This window comes from Perognathus longimembris, chromosome 19 (assembly GCF_023159225.1).
Source record: "Perognathus longimembris pacificus isolate PPM17 chromosome 19, ASM2315922v1, whole genome shotgun sequence".
NCBI classification, from domain to species: Eukaryota; Metazoa; Chordata; class Mammalia; order Rodentia; family Heteromyidae; genus Perognathus; species Perognathus longimembris.
Window position 1 is genome coordinate 32,262,277 of NC_063179.1, and position 26,782 is coordinate 32,289,058.

Consider the following 26,782-nt stretch of genomic DNA (forward strand, 5'->3'; position numbering starts at 1 on the left):
GAGTAGTCAGGGTGGAACAGTAAACTCATGGTAAATCAGCAAAAGAAGACTAGGGAAGTGTGATCTATAGAAAACTAAATTCAGGGAAACCTGATGATGTTTTCTTTCAAATATTGAAAGAACTTTGAAGAAAGGAGATATGATTTATTCTATGGTATACAACCAGGATCTAGGGGAGATTTCCAAGTGCCAATTATTATCTCAGCCTAAAGAATAAACATCACTGAAGATGTTTAAGTAACGATTGGGTACCTTCTCAATGAGAATGCTAGAGAAAGGCTTCTATGAGAAGTTGGATAAAAAAAAAACAAAACACCTTTAAGACTGTCTGGGAATATGGCCTAGTGGTAGAGTGCTTGCCTCCTATACATGAAGCCCTGGGTTCAATTCCTCAGCACCACATATATAGAAAAAGCCAGAAGTGGTGCTGTGTCTCAAGTGGTAGAGTACTAGCCTTGAGCAAAAACAAGAAGCCAGCGACAGTGCTCAGGCCCTGAGTTCAAGCCCCAGAACTGGCAAAAAACAAACAAAACAACAACAACAACAACAACATCATTTGCAAAGCCTAAAGGATAGTCAATGTGCTTTCTAAGATGTAACATTGCCAAATCCATTAGCTGGGATGAATTACCTGTTTCTTGGTAAATTTCATTAACTTCACTCTTGGGAAAGTTGAACTTTCAACATATCCATGTCTAGGTGGTTCAAGTAGAACAAATTCACATGTCTCAAAGTACTGGCTTGGAATTCTGAGGTAGTCTTTCAGAAGGGCCCTGGAGCCACCTTCTGGAACTGTGAAGTTCTGTACCTCCAGGGGAATCCACTTGGGGACGATGTGGAACAGGATTTCTACTTTACTTAACACATGGGGACCAGCAGTCACATCCAGGAAGAGACGATCCTGTTGTTGGTCAGGAGACGTCTGTACATAAAGGATACTGCCATCATCCATGTCCTGTTGTGTAAAACTCCAAAGGAGATTCACATCCCTACCCATGCTGTTGCCTTCTTGTGTAAATTTCTTCAGATATCCATACATGGGTGGAGTTCTGACTGTGAACACTAGCTCTGAAGGAAGATTGTCTTTGTTCCCAGCCTTGAGTTCACATACACAATGCAAAGACACACAAAGAAAAATGTATTAGAAAATGAAAGAGCCAAAAATATGATAAACCAAACTGTTTTCTACTAATCTCCACAAATGCCTTAGATTACAGTTAGAAGCCTAGTGTCTCTGTCAGTCTTCTAAATATCAGCACTGACCACAAAGGAAGAAAAGTAATAGGCCATAACACTTAAACAACTACAAAATGCAGTAACAAGAAGTGACAAAGAGCAACAAAAACTACAGCACTCAGAAAATGTTGGTGAAGGAAATAAAATATTCTAAGAGAAAGAAAAGAATAAAGGGGGAAAATGGAAGTTGAATCACTAACATTTTAAGAGATAGAGGAAATTTTGTTTCTTCCCCATTTTAAGTAGCTCAGCACTTTCCATACCGTTTTAATTTCTTGATTCAGCAAAATCCATCTCAAAATGTTATTACAAGTCATTTGCAATAACTAGAACACCTATGCCCCCTCGTGGTAAAACTTACGTATTAACTCTCTTAAGCTCCAAAAGGAATTGAGAAAACCCAGTGGGCCCTATAATCCCTTTAGTCAACTTTTTATTTAGCAAACTGATTCTGATTGAGTTTCTTTTCTATTTGGTATTAGTAGTTCTTTTCTATTTGGTATTAGTAGTTGCATTTAGTGAACTTGTTTGCAGTTCTAAGGGTAGTGAGAATAGTTTGCATTTATGGACAGCTAACAATCAATCAACTTCCTCACCCTCAAACCCTACAAAGGATTACCCAATAAAGAACACCTTGATCCACAAGGCTGTGCCTACTCCAAGTTTCCAGGTAACAACCTGAGGAAACTAGGTATATCTAGTCCCACTCTGGTATTCCACTGTTCTAGGCTAGTTTCATCCATCAGTTTCAGAAAACTAAACAAAGTCACCTTCAAGGACTTAGGAAACACACTATAATAGTATCCTCTGCTATTATAGGTATCTCTATATGTTTGTTAAAGTCAAATCAACTGAAATTATTCAGAAATAATACATTTGATCAGCAGTTGTGTTGCTATTAATAATAAATCAAACTAAAGATCTTCTAATTTGCCATAATATTACTGGTCCTTACACTAAACATACACCCACACACCCACACCCACACACGTGCTCAGCAAACACACAAATGCATGGGAAAATTGATAACATCAAACTCATGAAGTCTTGCAACTTTTCTTCTCAATGGCACCTTTGCTCCCAATGTCAGAACATTAAAAAATAGACATACATGTTATGTTTAATGTACTAGGTGAATTTCCTTTGGTGTACTCCCTGTGGTCACTGTATATGATTTTGGTACACTGGATATTGTATATATGCTTATCTGAACTAGGGAAGGGAAAGAAAAATGAGAGAGGTTGTAACAAATAAGACAAGAAATACTCACTACCTTATTATGTAACGTACCCCCTCTGTACATCACCTTGTCAATAAAATTTAATTAAAAATAGACATACAAATATACAATATACACAAAAACTACACTTCAGAAGCAAAGAAATGGATTATTGGCCTCTATGGTTCTAAGAGATAAAAATGCTTAATACTTAGCCTAACACCTACCTGGAGGCTCAATTTGACAGAATTTCCTTCTTCAACTACAAAGGTCTTGCTGTGCAGAGTCTGAGCAGGATACTGATGGCCTTCCAAAGACACTTGAATGGAGACCCCCACTTCTAAGTCTATATCTTTAACCCTCACCGACAGGTTGAACATGTCAAAGTTGCCACCGCCATCATGCTTATACATCACACCTCTCTGCTTCAAGTCGTGTTGGGAAAATGAGTAGGATACAGAATCATTGACAAGGACTCTGCCATGGTTTGGAGGCACCATGATGTGAAACACTACCTCCAGATCTGTTCGAACATCTTGGTTTGTGGTGACACTCAGGTTTGCTGTGGTGAGGTAACTGGCTTTTCCTCTCTGCACCAGAAGCCCTGTGTTGTTGGCTATGTGGACGTAGGGGTCTGACACCCTGACCTCAAGAAAGGAAGGTGTGTAATGGATGCCATCTGTCACAAACAGCACAAAGCGGGCAGAGTCGGCACCTTGGTGTCTGAAGAGCACACGCCCTTCCTGCAGGTCCTCCTGCCTGAACTGGAAGAGCTTCTGCATGGGGTGGCTGGCTCGGACCAAGTCCCCATTGGGGATGCCTCGTCGGATGTACAGCAGCGATCCATCATCGAAATCTACATCAGGATCATGGTAACAGAGATCAGCCAAGGTCAGTAAGCGCTGGCTGCCCCGCACAACATGAAACACCTTATCCACCACACGCACTGGCCTCTCATCATTCTTCATCTCAACAGAAATGCTCACTTTGATTTCTGTAGACAAAGGCTCTGAGTCAAGATCCCCAGCCATGCTCTCCTGGCCTGGACCTTTGGCAGAGGCCACAACAAAGAATTCATCCCACTGGGTCTCAGAATCATCATGAATATACATGAGCTTCCCACCCAAGATGTCTTGATCTGTGAATGCAGTAATATTGTCAAGACTGTCCAGAGACTCTGAAAAGTTCATCAATGTCAGCCTTCCATGTTGAGGATTCTTGGTGACTTGATAGTGGAAAATCTGATTGCCCCAGGTTGGAGTAAATAAGTCTGATTTTGTAATTAGCTTTCTTTCTCCCTCTTTTACAAATAGTTTTTTGTTTGTTAAAGTAATATGTGTCTTATTTGCCTTGAAATTTATCCTAAAAGTATACTCTTTTGATTCTATGTGTTCTGCAAGAATCAAAAACCTAAAAGTGTCCTGTGAATCTTCTCTTGAACTATCTTTAGGTTCATAACTTATTTTAGAGTCTATAATATATTTCTGGCTGAAGATTGAGTTTCTTTTAAGAACTTTCCTGCCAAGTAGCAATTTTCCTCTCCTAGGTGGGGCCAGCAACTTAAAATGTAGTTCGCTCTCAGCTACTTCCACACCTTCGGTTGCAGCCTGCAAATGTTCAGCATTTAATACTTGTTTGTGTGTGTTCCTGATTTCTAGAGGTACATTCTTCAGCAGTGTGAACTTTAGCCATTTTATGGTCACAGGAAATATGAGCTCTTTGCTCATTTTCCCTTCTACATGAACTTTAAACTTAAAGTGATCTGTAATGTTTTCTTGCTGCAGTTCTTTGAATGTACTATGATATTGGACTCGACTCTGGTCAATGGAACGCTGAGAAAAGGTATTAACTTGTTTCCATTCTCCATCTAAGCCTTTACATTCAATCTGGCCAAATTGAGGTGAACGAGTAATAACATAATGGGTCTCCATCTCATGTTGCTCACCATTGACCTCCACAGACAAGTTACCTTGGGTAATCAGAACAGTGCCACCCTGTAGAACAGCCACACCAGTTCTGTGGGCCACTTCAAAGTCCCAAGGAACAGCCATGACTCGTAATACTGCAGTATTGCTAACCAGCTCACCATCACTGGCTCTCAGAACAATCCGCGCATTCTGATGACCCCTGTGCACATAGAAAACATGGCCATCTCTTAAATCCACATAGGTAAATCCAAGAATGATTTTCCCAGGATCACTGGCATTTTCTAAATACCCAGCCTCTGAATTGAAGTTGCCAAGGACTGAGAAACTAAGACTCAAAGAATCAGTATCCGGGTCTGCCACCTGGATTATATTTGGGGTCAGTTGCTTTTTAGAGTTCTCAAACAGGAGAAACAAGTTTCCTTCTGGGAGTTTAAGATGCGGGGGGTCATTCACTGGAATGACAGTAATGTTAAACACATGTGGAACACTACCCGGATGATATAATGGTATTTCGTTCTTGGTGCTGGAATAGACCAAAAATGTGAAATAATCTATAGGATCTTCAGAACCATCGTGTACATACCACACTTTCCCTTGCCACAAATCCAAAATAGTGAAAACTTTTTCCATGTCTTGCTGAGGCGAAACATCTAATTGAAGGAACCCATGAGTAGGCATGTCCTCTATTTTAAATAGTATTTGAGAATCATTGATATTCAGATCATTAAGTTCCACATTCACCTTCATATGCTTTTCTTCTAGTAAGGCTCGTCCACCTTCTTGTACTTCCAAGTTATTCAAAACCAAACTGTAGCTACTTTCTTCTGGAAGAAAAGGCTTGATGGTTTGGGTGACTGAAGTGGAATAGGATAATTCTGAGGGAGGCAGGCTTGTTGCTGTTGTCCAAGAAGGATTTGCATTATTGATACCCTTAGCTTTGCATCCAGTAGAAATGTCTTTGGAAACAAGAGCATCCCTTAATGCTCTCTTTTCGGAATTGGCTTTCAAGCCTCTTAAGCACCCTTTCAAAGAGATTCCACGAGCAGACTTCACAGAGGCAAGTTCTAATCTCTTCACCTGCCCCCACATTTGGTCATGTAGACCTCCTACAAACAGGGGGCCTTGAGATACAAACGGTATGCTTTGTGAAGGCAGCAACACCCTTACCCCTTGTTGATCCACCAGGAGGTGCAGATACCTTCCCATGAACTTCAGTTGAATAACATGCCACTCGTTGTCACTAACTAAGCTAAAAGAAGAAAGCTGAGATTTATTGTCACTCCTTCCTACGTGAGCTTGCAACCGACCTTCATATATTTCCAAGGCAACAAAACTTCCTTCTCTACCTGGCTGAAATAAAAGTAAAGCTTGCTGAGTTCCAGTTTGCAAAGCAAATCCTAACAGCCCTTCTCCATGGACCTTCCATTCTGGAAAGACGACATAGGACCTAGAGCTAAAGAAATTGACAGCCTCATCCTCACCAGCAAAAAACTCATCACTGCATCCCAGGGAAACCTCATGGATCTTCTTAAAACCAGGGTAAGATCTAAGGGACCTCAGGATCTCCCTCTTGTTCAACACCACATCCTGCATACATCCACGGAAGTTAGGTAGATTTCCATCTAGGTAATGGACATGGAGTCCCCCTCGGCCTCCAACATAGATTCCATGGTGAAAGTTGAAATTCTGCATCCCACTGACTGTTTTGCCAGTGGTCTCATAATATTTGTCAATAACCAAGGAAATATTATCCTTAACACAGTACAGTTCTAGCAAATGCCAACCCAAGTCATCCACATGAAGCCTTTGCTCAGAAAGGACTGCTTGTGCACCAGTATCCCAATTCACTCTCACCTGAAAGAGAAATGAATTCTAATTAATGAATCTCCTCAAGGTCTTCATTTCATAGTGTCAAGGTGAGAAAATGAAACAATTACAGTTAGTCCCCACCAAAACTAATGGTCAGTCTTATTCCACATTGTAGTAGTGTTGGGAAGTGTTAAACTCTCACAGAATAATTAGATTGTTACAGAGATTAATGTTTTTCATTCATGAGAATGAGGTTTTTTTTCCTCTTTTTTTGAAGGGAAGGGACTTGAACTCAGACCCTAGGTCTGGCCTTGAGCATTTTTTTCTCAAGGCTAGAGCTCCACCACTTGAGCCACAGCTCCATTCCCTTTTTTTTTTTTTTTTTTTTTGGTAGTTACTTGAAGATAAGAGTCTCATGGACTTTCCTGCTGGCCAGTTCTGAACCGTGATTCTCAGATCCCAACCTGCTGAATAGCTAGGATTACAGGCATGAATCCCCAACACCAGCTAAGTTCTCTTGTGGGAGTCTATTAATTATGTCAAGTTATAAAGCAAATTCTGTTTCCTCACCTCTTTCTCTCTCTCTCTCTCTCTCTCTCTCTCTCTCTCTCTCTCTCTCTCTCTGTCTAATTCTTTCCTTCTACCACAGAGCCTTCCCTAAAGCCAAGCAGACTCCAGCTCAGCCCTTACAACTATGAGTCAAAGCATGTCTTTCTTTTGTTAATTACCCAATCTCAATTATTTTGTTACAGCAATAGAAAAATAGAGGCGATGGAGAGTTGGGTTTGGACAGGAAGGCTTTTCCTACACTTATAAACTACATATGGAAATGAGAAAAATTTAAAGTCAAAATATTTAAGACAATCGGGTGCTGGTGGCTCATGCCTGTGAGCTAGGTCCTTAGGAGCCAAGGATTGCTGTTCAAAGCCAGCCCAGGCAGAATACTTTCTGAAACTCTTATCTCCAATAAACTACTCCGAAAAAGCTGGGATTGGTGCTGTGGTTCAAGTGGTACAGTGCTAACCTTGAGCTAAGGAACATTACCCAGGCCCTGAGTTCAAGCCCCAAAGCCACCACAAAATATATTTATTTATTTATTTAAGACATGGTGGCAAAAATGGAGAAATATTACATCTGATACAAACAGCACATCACAAACAGCACATATACCAGTGAGAAAATAGTAATAAACTTATACAGCTGATTTTTCTATTTCTTACTTATATATTGTAATAGATGAATGCCTGTATATCTTGAGGGTTAAAAAAAATCATACCTGTACAGTTCCTGATACAACTTCTATTATGCAATAGTCATTTTTCCCAGCTGCTAAGAAAAGTAACCCTTGTGGCTTGCTGGTTTGAAATTTTAATTGAAGAGATAGCTCAGAGGAAACTTCTACCATGTGGAGCTCCACATAGCTTTCACCATAAAAAGATGCTATGGGGAATAAAAGGCACAGGTTAGTAAATTTATTACACATGATTATTTCACTTTACATTATCATCATGCCCTTTAATAGACTGACCCTGCTGAAGAAAGCAGCCTTGTCGAAGGCCATACTGACTTCTGAGATGACTCACGGGTCCAACATGGATGTCTAAAGTGGCTCTTTCACTCAACTTAGGACATCTCTGAAGGTTCACTTCTTCTTCAGAACCCTCAACATCTACCCAGCTTCTCTAGCTGGGGGAAAAAGGACTCCATTTTGAAAGTATAAATTGCAGAGTTTTTCAACTCTATCAGAACCAACACCTATCAACTTTAGTTATTTAGAAAGTTTCACAGAGCTGGGCACTGGTGGTGCATGCCTGTAATCCTAGCTATTCAGGAAGCTGAGATCTAAAGATCGCAATTGGAAGCCAGCCCAGGCAGAAACGTCCATGAGACTCTTATCTCCAATAAAACACCTCAAAATCAGAAGCAGAGCTTTGGCTCTAAGTGGTAGAGCACTAGCCTTGAGCATAAAAGCTCAAAGATAATATCCAAACCGAGTTCAAGCCCCATGACCAAAAAAAAGTAAGTTAGTTTCACAGCTGTACGAAGCTGGCAACCCAGTTAGAGAACCAACTTGGAATCTACACAGTAGCTTTGCTTTGAAGGAGGAATTGACATTGTCTCCTCCCAAAGTCCCAGAGCCCTGGTTATAGTAAGGATGGGTTAAGAAAGGATGGGTTACAAGGCCTCAGTGGCTTATAGCTATAATCTTAGCTAGTCAGGAGGCTGAGATCCAGAGGATCATGGTTCAAAGCTAGCCTGAACAAAAATGTCTACAAGACTCCATCTCTGAAATAGCCAGCAAAAAATTGAGCTGGAGGCATGACTCAAGTGGTAGAGTGTAAATTGAGCATGTGTGAGGGTCTAGGTTCAAACTCTAGCACTTGGGGAAGGGGAGCTTTTGTTTGAAAAAATAATGCTGTAGTAGTCAGAAATCCCTGCATATCTTTTTCTAGGAGTCAATACACATTCCAGGGTGATATATAAGGATCTAGTTTTAGTTTGTTGCATGTGTTGAGCCAGTTTTGCCAGCACCACTTGTTAAAGAGGCTATCTTCCATACTATTGTTTTAGTTCCTTTATCAAAGATTAAGTAGGTGTAGTTCTGTGGGTTCATTTCTGGGTCTTCAATTCTGTTCCATTGGTGTTCAGGCCTGTTCCGGTGCCAATACCAAGCTGTTTTTATTACTATAGCTTTATAATACAGCTGGAAGTTGGGTATTGTAATTCCTCCAGCACTGTTCTTTCTGCTTAGGAGTGTTTTTGCTATTCTAGGTCTTTTATTGTTCCATATGAATTTCTGGATTGCTTCCTCTATTTCATTAAAGAATGGTGTTGGGATATTAATGGGTATTGCATTGAATTTGTAGATAGCCTTTGGCAATATTGCCATTTTGATTATATTAATCCTCCCAATCCAGGAGCATGGGAGGTTTTTCCATTTCCGTAGTTCTGACTTAATTTCGTTTTTCAAGCTTTTAAAGTTCTCATCGAAGAGGTCTTTCACTTCTTTGGTTAAGGTTATTCCCAGGTATTTTATGTTTTGGGGGGCTATTGCAAAAGGAGTTGCTTTCCTGATTTCAGCCTCGGTCTTCGGGTCGTTAGCATAGAGAAAGGCCGTTGATTTTTGAAGGTTTATTTCATATCCTGCAACTTTGCCAAAGTTTTGGATCAGCTCTAGTAGCTTGGGGGTAGAGTCTATGGGATTCTAGGTATAGGATCATGTCATCTGCGAAGAGAGAAAGTTTACCTTCATCTTTTCCTATTTGGATCCCTTTATATTTTCTTCTTGCCTAATTGCTCGGGCTAGGAATTCTAGTACTAGGAATTCTAGTACCCTGCACCAAAATCAATTCCAAATGGATTAAAGACCTTGAAATCAAAACAGACACCCTGAAAACACTAAAGGAAGGAGTAGGAGAAACACTTGGGCTCCTTGGCGCAGGACAGAACTTCCTTAACAAAGACCCAGAAAGGCTACAAATCAAAGAATGGTTGGACAAATGGGACTGCATCAAACTGCAGAGCTTCTGCATGGCAAAGGACATAGCTCGCAAGATAAACAGAAAGCCCACAGACTGGGAGAAGATCTTTACCGGACATTCAACAGACAAAGGCCTCATCTCTAAAATATATGCAGAACTAAAAAAAATTGCCTTTTTCCAAAACAAAACCGCAAAGAACCAATAGCCCCCTCATCAAGTGGGCTAAAGACTTACAAAGAGACTTCTCTGATGAGGAAATGAGAATGGCCAAGAGACATATGAAAAAATGCTCTACGTCACTGGCCATAAAAGAAATGCAAATCAAAACAACATTGAGATTCCATCTCACCCCAGTAAGAATGTCATATATCAAGAAAACTAACAATAACAATTGTTGGAGGGGATGTGGCCAAAAGGGAACCCTACTTCATTGTTGGTGGGAATGTAAACTGGTTCAGCCACTCTGGCAAGCAGTATGGAGATTCCTCAGAAGGCTCAATATAGAACTCCCCTATGACCCAGCAGCCCCACTTTTGGGTATCTATCCAAAAGACCACAAACAAAATCACAGTAATGCCACCAGCACAACAATGTTCATTGCAGCACAATTTGTCATAGCAAGAATCTGGAACCAGCCCAGATGCCCCTCAGTAGACGAATGGATCAGGAAAAGGTGGTACATATACACAATGGAATTTTATGCCTCTGTCAGAAAGAATGACATTGTCCCATTTGTAAGGAAATGGAAGGACTTGGAAAAAATTATACTAAGTGAAGTGAGCCAGACCCAAAGAAACATGGACTCTATGGTCTCCCTTATTGGGAATAATTAGTACAGGTTTAGGCAAGTCATAGCAGAGCATCACAAGGCCCAATAGCTATACCCTTATGAACACATAAGATGATGCTAAGTGAAATGAACTCCATGTTATGGAAACAGTTGTAACTACTTTCAACGTCCTATGTGTATCTGTAGCTTCTATTATTGATGATGTTCTTGTATCACCTTCCTGTGGTTGTACCTACACTATCTCTGTAATCTTATCTGAGTATATTGGAAACCGTGTATACTGGTATTGGAAGTAGGAAATTGAAAGGGAATACCAAATTTGAGAGACACAAGGTAAAAAAAGACAAACAACTACAAAAGCAATACTTGCAAAACTGTTCGGTGTAAGTGAACTGAACACCTCCGTCAGCGGGGGGGAGGGAAAGGGGGAGGAGGGAGGGGGGTATGAGGGACAAGGTAACAAACTGTACAAGAAATGTATCCAGTGCCTAACGTATGAAAATGTAACCTTTCTGTACATCAGTTTGATAATAAAAATTTGAAAAAAAATACACATTTTACCGCACTGGCTGGGGATTCCAGTCTCAGACTCAATGTGATTGAGCAGAGCAGCTAGAACTCCAGCACTAAGCCTGCTCAGTGACATGCGTCGTAGGTGTCTTAGCACATTGAGGAGGAGAGAAGTGCTGTTGTCAAGACAAGTGTCCTGGGAGTCCAGGACAACTGTCCAACAGGAACAACACAAGCATGGTTACCTATGTGTAGACTCATGCCAATACCAGAACCAAAGGCAGCACTTGCATGGTCTCTCTTGGCTACAACCCTCCATGCTCTATATGAGTGCTGGTTCCTCTCCCATTGCCGCTGGACTAATAGCCTGGGATATATTGCTGCCCTGCTCCCATGCTACTTTATGGAGATGGAGAAACTGAGAAGAATCTTTTGTTGTCTTTGTCTTATGTTGGTGCATATATGACCAAAAAAAAAAAAACTGTCAATGAAATTTGTGGGAGATGATTAACTTACCTACTGGATTCCCCTGGGTAGAAGGGGGGAGTGGCTTATGAACTATTAAGAAGGTTGAGTGCCATATGTAACTGTAGCCTCTATTATTGATGATCTTCTTGTATCAGCATCCTGTGGTTGTACCTACACTTTCTCTGTATCTTATCTGTGTATATTGGAAACTGGGTATGCTGGTATTAGAACTAGGAAATTGGAAGAGAATACCAAAATCAAGAGACACAGGGTAAAAAAAGACAAACAACTACAAAAGCAATACTTGCAAAACTGGTGTAAATGAACTGAACAACTCCTGGGGGGGGGGAGGGAAAGGGGAAGGGGGGAGGGGAAATGAGGGACGAGGTAACAAACAGTACAAGAAATGTATCCAATGCCTAATGTATGAAACTGTAGCCTCTCTGTAATTCAGTTTGATAATATATATATATATATATATATATAAAAAGAAGGTTGAACATTATTCTGTAGACAACAGAGAAGTATTAAATGTCCTTCAATTGGAGAGAGAAATCAGTTTGTGTTTCATAAAGATCATTCGGGTGGCTGTGCAAGGGAGAATTGAGTACGATAGAAACAAATTAGGAAAGTGTTTTAGAAAAGATTTCAGAACTGTCTGCTTCCACTGGAATTTTGAATTAACTTCCTATAACTTAAAATATCTGATAATTCTATACTGTGCCTTTTAATGCATGGATGTTCTTCCAGATATATTCTACAGATGTCATAAAATAAGAAACAATCAAGGGGCTGGGAATATGGCCTAGTGGCAAGAGTGCTTGCCTCGTATACATGAAGCCCTGGGTTCGATTCCCCAGCACCACATATATAGAAAATGGCCATAAGTGGCGCTGTGGCTCAAGAGGTAGAGTGCTAGCCTTGAGCAAAAAGAAGGCAGGGACAGCGCTCAGGCCCTGAGTCCAAGGCTCAGGACTGGCAAAAAAAAAAAAAAAAAAAAAAAAAGAAAGAAAGAAAGAAAGAAACAATCAAAACAAAGCTGTATGCTGGGTATAAAGTCCAAAGATATAGTTCTAAAAGGAGGTCCTGATGAGAAATAGTTCTTACTCCTTCTGGATAATTGAAGATTTGTAACATCACTTGGGAAAGAAAGCTACATTCTACTTTACCAATCTATATGCACCCTGTGATCTCATCATGTGCATGTCAAACAGAAGCTGAATATTTATTCATGATAGTTCACTTTGCAAGTAAGAAACAACAGCACAAGCATCCAATATGCCCTGAGAGGTCCAATCTCTTTATTTATGGGAATTTCTTCCCAACAGGGACAATTGTAAAGTCTCTGCCACAAAATTCAGGCCTATTAAATGGAAGGGGGATAGGAAGCCAATGAACTAAGAAATATTTGCTTCACTGTGCAGGCCTGGTGATGGAGCAGATGTTCAGGGAACAGAAGCACAATCAGCGCACGCATCACATCCCTATGCTGAGTCACTACCTTGTTGGAGGAGAGCAGAGAGAAGAGGGTAGTAGACCTGAGCCCACCCTGAAGATGCAGATCATGGGCACCCAGGTAAAGCCAGGGAATCTATACCCTCTGGCAGCTTGCTCTCAACTAACTCTCCACTCATCTCCCAAATACTAGCCTCGATGCAAATTGCTCTGGGTTAAAACATCAGGTTACAAAAATATAACTTTTGTTCCTTCTGTCACCTCTTCCCAATGGAAGATTCTTGTGTCTAATACAACTCCAGGGGGCGCTAACTCTGGGGTCTCTGATGCAAGATGCACCCTTTGGAATTGTGAGGCTTCTACCTAGCCTGCCCTGGGTGGGCTGACAGCTCAGTGTCAGCAAGCTGGTGCTGCCCAGGATGCTTGTGGAGCATGGATGTGGAACCTATACTCCATATATGGTGTTCTGTGTGCTTTGGAGATTGCTTCCCTGCCAGGGTAGAAAGTTTCCAGGCTCCAGTTGGAGCCAGGCTGGCCAGTTCTTTAGCCAGGCTGACCAGAACAGAGCCTTCCCTAAAGCTTCCACCTTGGCGTCATCAATGTTCCCAGCCCCTTATTCCTCTCTAATGACACCTTTGTTATATTGTCAGAGTTCTATGGCCCTTGTAATTGCTTATAAGTTTCCTCTTGCTGCTGTAACATCTTACCACTCATGTAATAGCTTTAAACAACATAAATGTGACACATTCCAACTTCCGGAGGTCAGAAGTCTGAAGGTTTCTCTGAACTCAAGGTGTTGCAGGCCTGCCTTCCTATAGAGACCCTGGGGGAGCTCTTTCCTTGCCTTTCCTAGATCTTGGGGGCTACCTGCATGTCTTAGCTTGTCTCCCAACCCCTCAGTCAGCAATCACATCACTCTGACCTCTGCTTCCCTGGTCACCTCTCCTTCTCTGACCCTGATCCTCCCCTCTACCTGCTCTAAAATCCTTGCAATTACAGTTTAGTGCCACTCAGGTCATTCAGGATAATCTGTGCACATCAAAAGTCCCAATATGGGTTGGGAATATGGCCTAGTGGCAAGAGTGCTTGCCTCACATACATGAAGCCCTGGGTTCGATTCCCCAGCACCACATATATAGAAAACGGCCAGAAGTGGCGCTGTGGCTCAAGTGGCAGAGTGCTAGCCTTGAGCGGGAAGAAGCCAGGGACAGTGCTCAGGCCCTGAGTCCAAGCCCCAGGACTGGCAAAAAAAAAAAAAAAAAAAAAAGTCCCAATATACTTACATCTGTGAAATCCCTTTCCAATATTGGCACTTCTTTTCTAGACAAGCTCCCAGTCAATCCATTGTTAGAAAGCAACAGCAAGAAAGTACTAATAAGATCTAATAAGAAGGTAGTCAAAATTACAAATAGAAATACTGGAATACTGAGTTATTAGTAAGGTGGCCTAGTGCTATGTGTGCTTACCTTGAGGAAGTAACAAGTGGCAGGATTTACAAATTACATTTGGTTTACAAATAGAATTATACATGGCAAATATGCTCATGGTATTTTTACAGAGGCAATATCTTTTGCTAGACAAAGATGGCTTTCTACTGTAGTATCTACCAAGCTCACCACATCAGCCTGTTTCTTTCAAGAACTGAGAGCAGAGATCACCCATGCTACTCAAGAAAATATTCTTTTAATTGCCCCAAAGTAGACTGCTGCTAAGACTTTAGTACACAATATTTGCCATACAATAGAGCCAAGCAGGAAGAACAGAAAAAATACTATCATGTGATCACAGGCAGGGGTAAACATACATGTTGAAGTGTGCTGTGTTCTGTATTCAGTAAAGCACTTTAATCCCCATTCTTTACCCTTAAAGGGATGTCTAACCCATTGGCTATCACCCAAGTTAACAGGAGGGGAGAAATAGAGGATCATTAGCAGGGAAGGATGGAAAATTAGTGCTCACCGCCAGTTTTTATCCAAGTCTTTCTGTAGAAGTTATTATCATGTCAATTTTACAGAAGTGAAATCAAGACCCAGAGAAGTCCTTTATGCAAAGACCCTCTGTCAACATGACAGAGCACAGAGACCTGGGCAATAGTCCCTCAGCCTCCTGCGCCTTAGGTTTCCTTCACCCTACACTAAGCATTACTGGTTTCCCACCCGCCATCATCCATTGGCTGTCCTCCTGGATCTCCCTGGTGTGCAGCACACATCTTCCCCCCAAAGCCCTAGTCACAGCACCCCCAGCCTGCAGTCCTTCATCCAATCCACCACCTTGGGAACCAGACAGGAAGACAAAAGATGAGCTGGACGGAAGAAGACTCAAGAAGTAAGAAAGAAGATAAGGAAGGTGCGGGACACAAAGGCAACCGATCTCACCCACCTCCCCAACCCCAGCCAGGGGAAGGGTTAGGAGACCTCTGCTCCCAGGCCATCAGCGCTGGACCAAGATGTTTGATTGAGGCTGTATTCTCTAAAACTCAGTCTAAAAGGGAGTCTCGTGTTGAACTGAATTCTATTTCAAAGACGCCTGACGCCTGTAACCCTAGCTACGAAGGAGGCTGGTATCTGATGACAGCAATTCGAATCCAGCCTGGGCAGGAAAAGCCTGTAAGACTTTTATCTCCAATAAACTGCCCAAAAGCTGGAAGCGGCAAAGTCAAGAAGCAGTGACTAGGCTCTGAGTTCAAGCCCGATACCAATACACATACGCACATACATACATGCACATACACCTTAAATGCATATTACCTACGGTCATGAAAACACATGAACATCCTAAGCATGCTCTTAGTAATCTTTAAAACACCATAGAAATGGAAAGCTCGTACCTAACTGGCCTCAGAAATGTCATGGTCCTAGATGGAGGGACTTAAGTTGGGGGGAAAAAAAGCTAGTGACCCAAGAATGACAGCGATGCAAGGCTCCCCGCCCCAAAGTCCCGGGGGCTACATGCACTGGGCAAGTCCGGCCAGAGCTGAGTGGGGACACAAGTAAAGGAGGACTGGAAGGGAGGGAGGACAGCAGGGGTCAGGCAATCATTCTGGGACTGTAAGCCAATTTTGAAACTCGAGTCCTCGGGGCAGATGGCACCCAGGAGAGGAGCAGGCCGGGACCTGGCAGCCAAGGAGCCCGGCCGGGCGAGGGGCGGCGCGGCGCGGGGCGGGGCGCTGGAAGTTTTCCGCGGCTGCACGGCCGAGCTCCGGTCCCCGGGCCGCCCTGCACCGTCCCAATCGGCAATGCCCGGCCTGGAAATCCACGGAGGAGTCGGGGCGGCAGGGCGAGCCCACCCAAAGTCTTCCGGGGTCATCAGAGCACAGAAGTAGGAGTCCCGGCTCCACGCCCTCCGCCTGCCGCCCACCCTCCAAGGGGCCGCACTCGCGCTCGGCTGCCCGGGCCAGGGGGAGGGAAAGTTGGGGCGCGTACCTTCGAGCGCCCCGCGCGCCCCGCAGAGCACCAGACAGGAGGCGAGCAGGACCAGGCCGCGGGCTCGGAGCCGCCCCATCCCGCCACGGCGGCCTGGAGCCCGGAGCTCACTCCCGGGCAGCGGCCGAGCTACCTGCGCCGCCCCTCCCCGCCGGCGGGGGCGACCCCGAGCGAGTAGAGGGGGCTGGACGGGGCGGGGAGAACCCGCGGCAACCTGCAGCTGTTGATCCCCATCAGCGCCCGGCCCCACTCGGGGATCCGCGGGGCGGGACCGGCTTTTCCCTCCGCCCACTGGAAAATCAGAGGGTGACAGGAGGGGGGCCAGGGGACACCTGGCCCCCTATTTGCAGGTCCGTAGAGTTCGGTGTGTGCACCTCTGTGAGCAGGCCTATTCATTCCTTCTCAAATACTTTTGTTCTGTTTTAAGCTCAGTCCCTAAATTAGATCTTTCCGGTTTCTGGAGCCATTACCTGTCCAAACAATTGAAGTCCAGGAGTGAATGGTGTGGTGACTGTCATTGCTGCCTGGTGACACGTGATCATGTGTCCTTGAGATCAGAAAATACCCAGGTCTGAGGCTGCTTCAGGTTATAAAAAAAAAGAAAAAAAATTTACTTAAGCAGTGCCTGAAGGCATGGTTTAGCAGAGAGGAGCCCAGAACCTTCTAAAACCAGCTGTCCTGGGCTTCATTTCTTTTGCTGAGTTTCTCTGCAACATTTCTTTGTCACAAGGCCAATTCATGTGCTACCAGGACAATCAAGGCTAGTGGTGGTACTTTGTTCCTAATAAAAATTAATGATGACTTCATTCCCCCTTGGTTTCCTATTTTAGTTCTGTAATAAAGTGTTTTTGTCAAGTCTGAAGTCCCATTTTGACCTTTTCTTCAGCGGATACTCTGTGAGACTGCTGTTTTACTTCGGAGAAGGCATATTTTGTGTATCCAGCAGCCCTCCATTCTCCTAAGAACCCCACCCTCTTTCCACAAGGGATCTGTTCTCTACTCCCTGTCCCTACCATGAGTGGCAAATGGGAGTGGCCATTCACTTTCTTGACCTTTCTGGTCTTTCAGAAGGCTTGGGTGGGCAAAGTCCTTTGCTGAATCTCCCATTTGTATGCTTCCTTTGTAAATATGTGTTGGTTGAGTGTGATTGGGAAGGGAGAGGGGTCCCACACCCCATCCAAGCAAAGCCAGTCAGTTCCAATGTGACATATTCCAGAGAAAGTTTCCAAAGGAAGAGGGTTTTCTCCTCTCTGGAAGAGAAGTAGGGAAGATTTTGGGATCCATACTCTCTACCTTTTCAAAGAAGTGAAGGTACAATGAAGTCTACAGTGAAGACTGTAGACGAAAGGAAGACTTGTAGCACCAGCCTGGGATCTATCATCTTCACTCATCCCTGAAACCTCCTCTACCTACTTTTCTCTGAGATTTCTTCACATGACTCATTAGAGTCCTCCTTTGACCTAGGATAGCTCAAGTTGAATTCCATCCTTATAATAACCAAAAGAACACTCTGAACGTCTTGTCCCAGCATGACTTAACAGACTTTGATTTGCAGGTATGTTAATCAGGTTGCTTTCACCATGATAAAATGCCTAAGGAAAAACAACTTGAAGAAAGGTTTATTTGGCTAATGGCTACTGAGATTTAAGTCCATAGTTCTTCATTCCATGCCAAAAACATCATGGCTGGTTGAAGAGCAAGGTAGAGGAAAGCTGATCACCTTATGGCAGTCAGGAATCAGTGTATGATAAGAAGGGTCCCAGAACAGATTTGCCCTGGAAAGATACACCTCCCAGTGAAGTACTTCTTCACTATAAAATCACTTAATGGTAGCAGTTTTCTCATCTGTAAGGTGAAGAGAATAATGCTGACCCCATAAAGCCTGCTTAACAACTTCATGATAGCTAAGTATTGAACATGATACCTGGTTCATAATCAAGACTCACCACATGTGGTTGTCCCTGAGGGGCAAACCATGACATGATGCTTCTCTACCAGCCTCCAAGCATGGCTGGCTGGGCACACACTCCTGAGAATAAAGCATCTCTTATTTTTCCTGGAGGACAGACGATGGTCCCACTTTCCTAAAGACCACTCGTGTTATCCATATTAGCAATCGCTAGCATCCTTCAACTCCCCACTACAGTGCTGGCTTTCTTGGAGCAGAAGAACCCTGGAACAGGTGGGTATGAACCATAACTCTGGGCCTAGGTATGTGACAAGTCTCATTTGTTGCACTGATCCATTTCTTCCCCTACAAAATGAAAACGATTGATTAAATGATCTATAAAATCCCTTCTGGCTCAACATTTTAAGATTCTAATTAGTTACCACTGATATTGGGACAGCTCCTCCATTTAAATTGAGCTTTTTTCATTAGCACACAAAGAAACTTGACATGTTTGGATTTCTTTCCACAAGCCAAGGCAATAATTGCTAATAAATTTGTAGCTTTTAATTTAGAAAAATTACTCAAAGTGTCAAAAAATAAAACAACTAGGAATTATATCCCCTGTAGAGTGCTACTTGCTCCTTTTCTAAAAATTACTTTTAATTTATCACTAAAATGCTCCAAGATGAAATGTGGCCTCTAGCCAATTGTCATGGCAGTTAAGATGACTCTAGAATAATAAGACATTAAGATGTTCCATTTTCAGGGGAACTCCATTGTTTGTGGTGGCAGATTTAAGACTGTTTCTTTGTAATGCCAAGTCAGGAAATCTACCCACATAAACGTCACATTCTAATGGGAATTTGTTGAGTAGCACCAACTACAGGAATTACTCTATTCAGGTTGTGGCCTGATTACTGTTCACTCACAAATGAAGGTACAGAGATGGGAGAATAATCATAGGGATAAGTATTTACTCAGCAAATTAATCAGTGAACTCTTTTACATGTGAAAGGCATACAAAACATGCCATGGTACATGCAAAGATCAATTAGATCACCTGCCTTCAAGAAAGTTGCAATATTAAGAGGGATATAGGGGCTGGGAATATGGCCTAGTGGCAAGAGTGCTTACCTCATATATGTGAAGTCCTAGGTTCCAGTCCTCAGTACCACATATATAGAAAATGGCCAGAAGGGGTGCTGTGGCTCAAGTGGCAGAGTGCTAGCCTTGAGCAAAAAGAAGCCAGGGACAGTGCTTGGGCCCTGAAGTTCAAGGCCCAGGACTGGCAAAAGAAAAAAAAAAAAAAAAGAAAGGAAACAGGGATATAAGACACATACTGGAATAATTTCAATAAAGTTAAATTAGAAATCCGGTCAAGCCACCAAGTCCCAAGCTTTCTGTAGAACTGTCCAAACCAGTATAAGGGAAGGCACAGAAGTGGAGGAACAAATGGTGAAAAAAATGCAGCAATAGTATTCAGTGGACACTGTTGAAAATGAACTATACAACTTGTGGATGGAGCTGGGAATATGGCCTAGTGGTAAAGTGCTCACCTTGTATACAACTTGTGGATGGAAGATGATGGGAGGAAAAAATTAGGAGAGGACAAGGGAAGTGGTGACATCGTCAAAAAAGAAATGTACTCTTTACCTGTCATATGTAACTGTAACCCCTCTGTACAGCACCTTTATAATAAGAATTTTAAAAAGAATTGTCTGAGCCACAGATCATTGATGTGATTGGCTTGCTCAGTCATGCCAGATTTGCATGACTTGATGTGAGTGGAACTGGAGGAATCCACCAGGATCATGGAGAATGTGTCAAAGCTGATACCTTCTCAAAACGGTCTATTTAGAAACAAAAACAATGCAAGGACTTGGTGGCCATCAAAGGACTAGTAAGTTATGTGGAGAAGATGTCTTCATTATCAGCAGTGGAGACCCACGTCCACCGGCTTGTGCAGGAACGTCAACCAGCAACCAGCAGAGAATGCCTTGTGCTTCCTGTTTGAGTCAGACATTTTATCGCTGTGACAAATACCCAAGAAAACAACTTTAAAGGAGAAATCATTTTTGCTCAGAGATTTCATTTCAGGGTTGGATGGATCGGTTACTGTGGGCCAGAGACATGGCAGAATATCATAGTGGCAGAAGCATGTACCAGTGGCTCCTTACATTCAGGGAGCTGGGCTTCCTCCTTCTTCTTTTACTCCATATGGGCCCCAGCCTATTGGATGGTGCTATCCATATTTACAGACCTTTCCTTTTTAGTTAATCATACCTGGAAATGCCTTCACAGACACGCCCAGAGATGTACTTAACTAAATCTCCTAGGATAATCTCAAACCAATCAAAGTAGTAATCAAGATGGCAATCAAAGCTCATCTCTTTGCTAAGACCGGTACCAAACGCCAGAGAAATAGTGATTATAAGGCACAGAGTGCAGGCAATAGTTACCTTTGGTTTTTGTCATCCCCAAGAAACTCAGTGTACATCCTGAGTTTTGTTTCCATGACATTTTTCCTGAGGCCTTCCAAATGTATCCTTTACTAGAGCTGATATATAACTCTAGCCCCATAGGTTCAGATGTGCATGTATTATGACTTTCTCTAGTTTTCCCAAAACTCAACTTGATTTTTGTTTTGATCTTCCTATGTGCTGTGTATACAAAATTATATCTCAGGAGTTTCTCACTTGCATGCTCCACCACAACCAAGTGATGTTAAAGTCCCACTGTTCTAAGCCATGTTAGGATAGAGGGATTGGAAAACAGAGGTGTCAGTTGCCAGCTTCCAGACACTCTATTTTCCTGCAAGTGTACACAGAAACCACACTCTACAATCTTGGAGGTCAGTCTGTGCAGGATCCATAGAAACAGCCACATTCCCAGCTGAATGGCCCCATCAGGTATTAGTAAGCTTTTCCATTTTCCCCAAGTCATTTTGAATACTAATCTTCATCCTAACCCTAACTCTTTGAATGGCACCCTGTATGGGAACTCTCTATAAGACTCACCATGATACTAGTTGTCAAAACTTCCCACTTCCTGGAATCTTCTTGTTTTCCTAATGCCCATAAATCTAGATGTGGGGATTGGGTGCTTTTATGATCTTCTTTAGGGCCCACTGATGTCCTCACTCGGGTTGCTTCTCCTGACTATTCTGTCCCCTAACCTGAAGCCCTGGGTTTAATTCCTCAGCACCACATACATAGAAAAAGCCGGAAGTGGCGCTGTGGCTCAAGTGATAGAGTGCTAGCCTTGAGCAAAAAGAAGTCAGGGACAGTGCTCAGGCCCTGAGTTCAAGCCCCAGGCCTGGCAATAAATAAGTAAGTAAATAAATAAATAAATAGTGACATGGGCTCCCATTTAATATGCCCTCAGCAAAACAAAGTATGAAGCTGAGAGTTTGATTATTGAAAATCAACATTGTTTTGCATGCAATTCTGAGTTGTAGATTGGGACTTATGTTTGCCACATGAAGAGCCCTTCCCAGGAATTCTAGGAATTCTTATGGAGCCTACCCTACTCACAGACTAACAAATATTTGAGTTGGAGCCAGGCAATGGCTGTGACCTCGAGGAGCACCAATGTGTCGAAATCAAGTGGCTTCTCAGGAGTCACCATTGGGTCAGAAATACCAATCTCAGAGAACTTCTATGCTTTCAGTCTCCTGAGAAGTCCATAGTAGAAAGGAAGAAAGGACCATGGAAGCCTTCTTAAGAGTTTTCTGCTACATTCTTGGTGTTCTAGAAAGCTGCTTGATGGAAAGGCAAGGATTTCCTGAGAATCTATGTCACAGACCTGAATTCTTAAAGAATTCTGCTCTCCTCGGGAAAAGGCACACCTGCTGTGTCAATAACCTCCAGCAACCAAAAAGTACTGTGTTACCCTGTAAAAGACCTAGTAACCTAATAAATGAGGTAACCTAGAGACCATGAAGGAAGGGGCTATATCAAGCTAGAAGAAGAACTTTGCCCAGCCCCCCAAAAAATATTTTGATGCAGCTCCCCTGTCTGAAACAGAGAAATATTCTCCAAATAGGAAAGTATAAATGTTTCCTGATCTTCCTCGACATGTGGAAAGATACACACTTTTGAGGAATTTGAATCCCAAAAGAGAACACAGGACTAAGATAAACACTTTGGGGGAGATTGGATCCCAAACAAGAGTCCAGAACTAGTCATGTAAAAGCTGGGGTATTACGGAGGGGAAGGGAGCTTGGAAAACCACAAAAGGTCAAAGGAGTCCTTCTCACTTCAGGAACCTAAGGTCAAACTCTATTTCTCCTCTGGGGCTGGTATACCCAAGGCCAACTTCATAAAACAACTACAAAGAGAAGGGAGATAAATAAGCTGAAGAGCAGCTTGGGGAATAGCCTCATGTAAATGGGGGCAGCTTTTCACATGGGGCTCTGTTAGCTCTGATTGTATGAGTCGTAACAGGCTCAAATCTCAGCTTTACCACTCATATTTGTGAAGCAATTTCACCATCTGACAAAATGAGCATAATGTAGTACCACCCTCCATAAGGATGTTGCAAGGTTAAACGAGATCATCCCCATAATCTTGACCCATAACTATACTCAGCATTTAGACTGCCAGCTATTTCCAGTGTCTTCCTTAAAGAATACTGCTCAAAGACATGCAAAGACCAACTGGAAAAGGAAATAGCTGGGTGTGAGGAAATGCACAGATTTATTTCATTTAAAAAATATTCTTCCACTTTGCTTGACAGATACAGAATTTCACTCAAAGGGCTTCACCTAGAACTAAGGCCATAAATGATGAACCAGAAGGAAGGAAGCGCGTTTTCTGAGTATTTAGCTGGACTGCAGAGTATTCCAATGCAGATATAAGAACTCCTCCATTCGCAGCATCTTATATGTGTCCATATCGCTGCCCATTTTTGAGCTTCTGAGTCTACTAGAGATTGTGAGAGACAGGATTATTTTTTGTCAGTTGTGGGGCTTGAACTCTGGGCTTGGGTGCTGTCCCTGAGCAATTCAACTCAAGAGTAGTACTCTACCACTCGAGCCACAGCACCACGTCCAGCTTTCTGGAAGATAAGAGTTTTATAGAGATAAGAGTCTCACAGGCTTTCCTGTCCGGGCTGGCTCTGAACCCAATCCTTAGATCTCAGCTTCCTGAGTAGCTAGGATTACAGTGTGAGCCACCAGCACTGGCTGTGAGAGACAGTTTTTACAAAGGTAAAATACACTGAGGATCAGGCTATGATTTTATTTGTTTATTTATTTTGCCAGTCCTGGGGCTCAAATTCTGGGCTTGGCACTATATATGAGCTCTTTTTCGCTCTAAAGCTAGCACGCTATCACTTGAGCCACAATACTACTTCCAGCTTTTTTTTTCTGTGATTAATTGGCAATAAGAGTCTCACAGACTTTCCTGTCTGGCTGGCTTTAAACCAGGATCTTCAGATCTCAGGCTTCTGAGTAGCTAGGATTACAGGCATGAGCCACCAGCTCCCTGCTCAGGTCTTACTCCCTCATCTCACTGGTGACTGCTTACTAAGAGCCAAGTCCTCACTTGGAATCATGAGTTTTGTCCCAGATCACAAGCAGGGGAAGGTTCTCTCTGATGAAGATTTAGGTCTATGGAGTGTGGTTTAGCTCCAAAGAGTCTTAACACCTTTGGCCAGGTGCACTCATCTGGCAGTAAGGTGTTGATTAACCTCCTTAGGGTCAGCTCTTAAAGAGTTTCAGAACCCTCTTCCTTTCACCCTGTCCTCCCTTTCCCTCCCCTAATCTCTTTTGATCTGGAGCAGAATATACTTTTTCCCTTCTGCTTTCTGCCCTGCCTTGTCTCAAGAAGAGACAGAGTGGGAAGAAATACACTGCACTATGTATTGTAGCTTTTGTGTTCCAAAAGGTGGACACTGTTATATAATAAATTATCCAAGAAGCCACATATTGAAGGATCGAATCTTGGAGTCTTTATTAGAGCATTAGCAGTCTGCAGACAGCCAGTTACAAAGGCCTGCAACCCACAAATATCCTTAACATTGTCAGGAAACAGGCCAGAGAGGAAAGATGGAACAAAAACCATACCAACAAATCAATTCAACTCCAACGGAGAGCTGAAGTGGGATGAAGTCTGGAGATGAGCCAGGAGACAGGACAAAGTACTCATGGCATAATGGTGCCGGAGTTCCAGGTAAGATCATGCTTAAAAATGATCTGTTGATCACCTTGTTGCTTTTGATTGGAGTAAAGTGGCCTTCAGTAAGTCCCACTGATTAGAAAAAAACTGTAGTTCTAAGCCAGCCCTAGCAGAAAAAGGTCCCTGTGAGACTGTCATCTCTAATCTACCAGCAGAGTGCTGAAAAGCAAGTTGCTTTTGGGCTCAAAGTGGGAGAGTGCTAGCCCTGAGCTGGAGAGCTGAGGGACAGCACTTGGACCCTGAGTTCAAATCCAGCAACCGACCAAGGGAAATGCCAAAGGTGCATTTATCTCAGCATGGAAAAGACCCCCTGGGATGAAAGCTATGGAGCATCCAGAGGCAGTAAGCCACTGCTTGGATGGCAAGATGGTATCCGATCCTAGAGTCATTTATACTTGGCCCTTCAAAAATTAGTCAGAGCAGGGCTGGGAATATGGCCTAGTGGCAAGAGTGCTTGCCTCATATACATGAAGCCCTGGGTTCGATTCCCCAAACCACATATATAGAAAACGGCCAGAAGTGGCGCTGTGGCTCAAGGGGCAGAGTGCTAGCCTTGAGCAAAAAGAAGCCAGGGACAGTGCTCAGGCCCTGAGTCCAAGCCCAGGACTGGCAAAAAAAAGAAAAAATTAATCAGAGCCAACGGTCATCGGAGCATAGTTTGTAAGTGTGCCTTTCTAATGTCCATGTCAATCTACTTTGTAAGTGGGCAGGAACTTGCCAGTCATATGTGGGTAGTCAAAAGTTAAGGTTGTCAAATGGGGTGGATAGTTTAAAAATCCCAACTCCCTATGTAAGAGACTGAAAATCCAAGCTATGAGACCCCAGAAAGGATTGGGAGTTTGGAATGCCTTCTCCTAAGGTACTCGCAGAACACTGAGACTTTCTTGAAAAGGTCAATCAGTCCTGGCTTAAAAACTCAGACTTCTATCCTGGGTGTGGGCTAACTCCACCCTAAACTGTGTGGGAACCTGAGGGTAGACTTAGGTAATTTGGGGCTGACACCGGCCACATAATTCATCTATTTAGGAAAGAGATCATGTCCCTATTAAAACCTATCTAAGGTTTTGCAGAAACTTAGGCATTGCCAGGGCCACCAAAGATCAGTTTCGCCGGGCAGCCAGAAAAATGCTTTTGCAAACAAGAGTGCTAAAAAGACTACACAGCTGTCCAAGTAAAGGTCTATGCAGTTGTTGAAAGTTAAATGTTGTATGTAATTTCCAGTTTGGAGTAAAGCTCCTAATGGATATTTAATACTGGCAACCCCTGGGTAAAATAGGCTAAGGTTTTAGGGTCCCTGGCTAGGCAGTCAGCACCCCTGAGTCAGTTTGAAAACTTACAGAAGATGGATGCTCTTTGCCTATCAACTACCTTTAAGATCAAGGGACCAGAGTCATTTTTAAAAGATGAGGCAGAATGAATTAAAGAGGCATGGAAAATAGTGGTAATAAATGTACAAGTATGGAGACTGTACTGTACTTGTGAAAGATGGCTACAGGCGGGAGCCTCCTGTGTCTGCCTTCTCGGCAACACAGAACACACACACCCCTAGCTTTTATGTCTTAGCCACCAGGGGAATTCTTAGAACCTTCTGGCAATGGGTGAATCTTCAGCTTCTTACTAACCCATGCTCCACTTACCTTAACTCAGAACTGAACCTTCACCAGGCTTAGGTGTAAAGCCACCCACCAAGCAATGAGGGGGCCCACATAAGCAGCTCTGAGTGGGAAACTGCTCCCCACAAACCTCCCCACACTATTTCTATGGGGTCAGGCCCCACGTGGAAGCCCTGTGCTGAGTCCCAGTGCTCCAGGGGCGGGGGTGGGGGGGGGGAAGGGATAAAACTATTTAACATGTGGGCTTCTCAGGAAGTGCATAGCCAGAGATCCCCTCTACCTCTTTTTCCCCACTGAACATCCCAGGGCTCAGACAGAATAGCAGCAGGCACCAGACCTCATTAGGGGAAGAAACAGGTCTGCTGAACTTGCAAATCTAACACAAAGCCGCCTTCTAGTTAAAGAAATGCAAGAAGCCACAGGAAACTATTTGGGGCTCTTTTGGTACTAAAAAAATGATTTAAAATTATTGAACTCTGCTTTCCAAAGGACCATTACTACTGTTTTGCTTCCCTTCTATGCAATTTACACATATTAGTCAGTGCTACCCTCACCGCACAATGGAATGAGATTGCAACATAAATGTTTACTACAGCCACCCCTGAGTCAGGCGGTCACTCTGAAGGTTTTTAAGTCAGAAAAAGAAAGGCTCCATTGGTTTAGCTCCCTTCAGAGCCCACCTGTTTACTATCAAGTGTCTCTCTACTGCCATCTGCAGGAAGCAGAAACAGCCACATGTAATAATACATTTTTATGGGGGAGTTGTTCACGTAAATTATG

General features: G+C 43.1%; 1 protein-coding gene across 3 annotated transcripts in view; it reads right to left on the bottom strand.

The window, feature by feature from the left end:
- Positions 1–16,410, bottom strand: part of Cspg4 (chondroitin sulfate proteoglycan 4) — a 78,701-nt gene extending 62,291 nt beyond the window's left edge. For all 3 annotated transcript variants that reach the window (XM_048368093.1, XM_048368094.1, XM_048368092.1), the window contains exons 1-4: positions 16,320–16,410; positions 7,469–7,632; positions 2,683–6,237; positions 632–1,096 (exon numbers count right to left, since the gene is read on the bottom strand). In XM_048368093.1, the coding sequence (XP_048224050.1) occupies positions 632–1,096; positions 2,683–6,237; positions 7,469–7,632; positions 16,320–16,398 (4,263 nt within the window). In that variant the 5' untranslated portion in view covers positions 16,399–16,410. The remainder of the gene's footprint in view (positions 1–631; positions 1,097–2,682; positions 6,238–7,468; positions 7,633–16,319) is intronic.
- Between the last annotated feature and the right edge of the window lie 10,372 nt (positions 16,411–26,782).